Source organism: Buceros rhinoceros, unplaced genomic scaffold, assembly GCF_000710305.1.
Source record: "Buceros rhinoceros silvestris isolate BGI_N320 unplaced genomic scaffold, ASM71030v1 scaffold25386, whole genome shotgun sequence".
NCBI classification, from domain to species: Eukaryota; Metazoa; Chordata; class Aves; order Bucerotiformes; family Bucerotidae; genus Buceros; species Buceros rhinoceros.
Genome location: NW_010417290.1, coordinates 1 through 1,204, shown reverse-complemented (window position 1 = coordinate 1,204; position 1,204 = coordinate 1). Strand labels below are relative to the sequence as shown.

At 61.8% G+C, this 1,204-nt stretch overlaps 1 protein-coding gene across 1 annotated transcript in view; it reads right to left on the bottom strand.

Moving 5' to 3' along the window:
- The window catches only part of LOC104495219 (protein AF-17-like), a gene marked incomplete at both ends in the record, with an annotated part of 3,771 nt that extends 2,713 nt beyond the window's left edge, over positions 1 to 1,058 (bottom strand). Inside the window, 3 exons of the mRNA XM_010138159.1 lie at positions 42 to 186; positions 602 to 690; positions 870 to 1,058. Coding sequence (XP_010136461.1) covers positions 42 to 186; positions 602 to 690; positions 870 to 1,058 — 423 coding nt within the window. The remainder of the gene's footprint in view (positions 1 to 41; positions 187 to 601; positions 691 to 869) is intronic.
- Positions 1,059 to 1,204: the final 146 nt, after the last annotated feature.

The window sequence follows — 1,204 nt, the reverse complement described above, 5'->3', positions numbered from 1 at the left end:
GAGGCTGTGGCTGGCAGTGGTGCCTCCCCCCAGCCCGCTGCCTGCCACCCTGGCCAGGCCATTCACCTGCTGCACCCCGGGCAGGGGTAGCGAGGCAGGACTCTGCTGCAGCATGGGCAGGGGCGGAGGAGTGCTGTGGAAGGACAGGGAAGAGCTGCTCCTGCTGGGGCAACCTGAATGAGGGTCCTGGGGGAGAAACGGACATAAGAGCATCGGACTGGGGCAGCTTGTGAAAGGTCAGCTCAGCTCCAAGCGTGCTTTGGGCAGGAGCTGGAGGTGGGAAGGGGGGCTGTGAGTGCAAGTGCAGGTGTATGCTCAGAGGGGTCCCAGAACTCAGACATGCTTTGCTGGATCTGCAGAAGCTGAGCCAGAGTAACCTAGAAGCGTTCTCACCTCACACTCTCAGCCTCAGCCACTCTCCTCAGACCCTCAGCACTGAGACGAACCGAAGAACGGGCACTCCAGAGAGAGAAACCTGATTTCTGGGCCTGGACTACAAGGCCGTACGAGCTGGCTAGCGCCAGAGTACCGGGACTGCGCTGCTCCCGCTCCCCCCCAAGGCCCTTCCCCAGCTGGCTGGCGGACGCGGTGGCCTGTGTACCTCAGAGGAAGTGGACAGCGAGTTCTCGATCCCAAAGCTGTTCTTGCATGGGGGGCTCTTGCTGATGCTCAGGGAATCGTTGTTGCAGACTGTGAGGAGGAAAGAAGTGAGGATGCAGAGTCAGGGGTGGAGCCTGACATGGCCACAGCAATAGCAACGGCCACAGAGAGATAAACAGGTCAGATCCTCCCCACTGTGACCCACTCCTGCCCACCCCAGGGCACCGCTGTGGAAGGGCACAGGGTGATGCAGCCGCCGGTCCCCTCACCGTTGGGAGGCAGGATGTACTGGGCTTGGCCGCCTGGGCCGTTGCTGCTGGTCACCACAGGGAAAGGGACGGAGAGCTGGACGTTGAGGAGCTGCAAACGCTCCTTCTTGGCCGTCAGTGTCATGATCTGCTCCTGGAGCCGCTGGTTCTCCTTCTGCAGCGAGTGCAGGGCTTTGAGCATCTCTACAACTGCAGGGAAGGGAAGGGGGGACGGGGGACAGGGTCAGGGTGGGGAATGGGGGATGGAGGGAAGAGGAGAAGGGATCCACAGGGGGTACCACAATTAGACCACACTGGGGGAGGAGACTGGCCCCAGAACACAGTCCTGCTGCCAG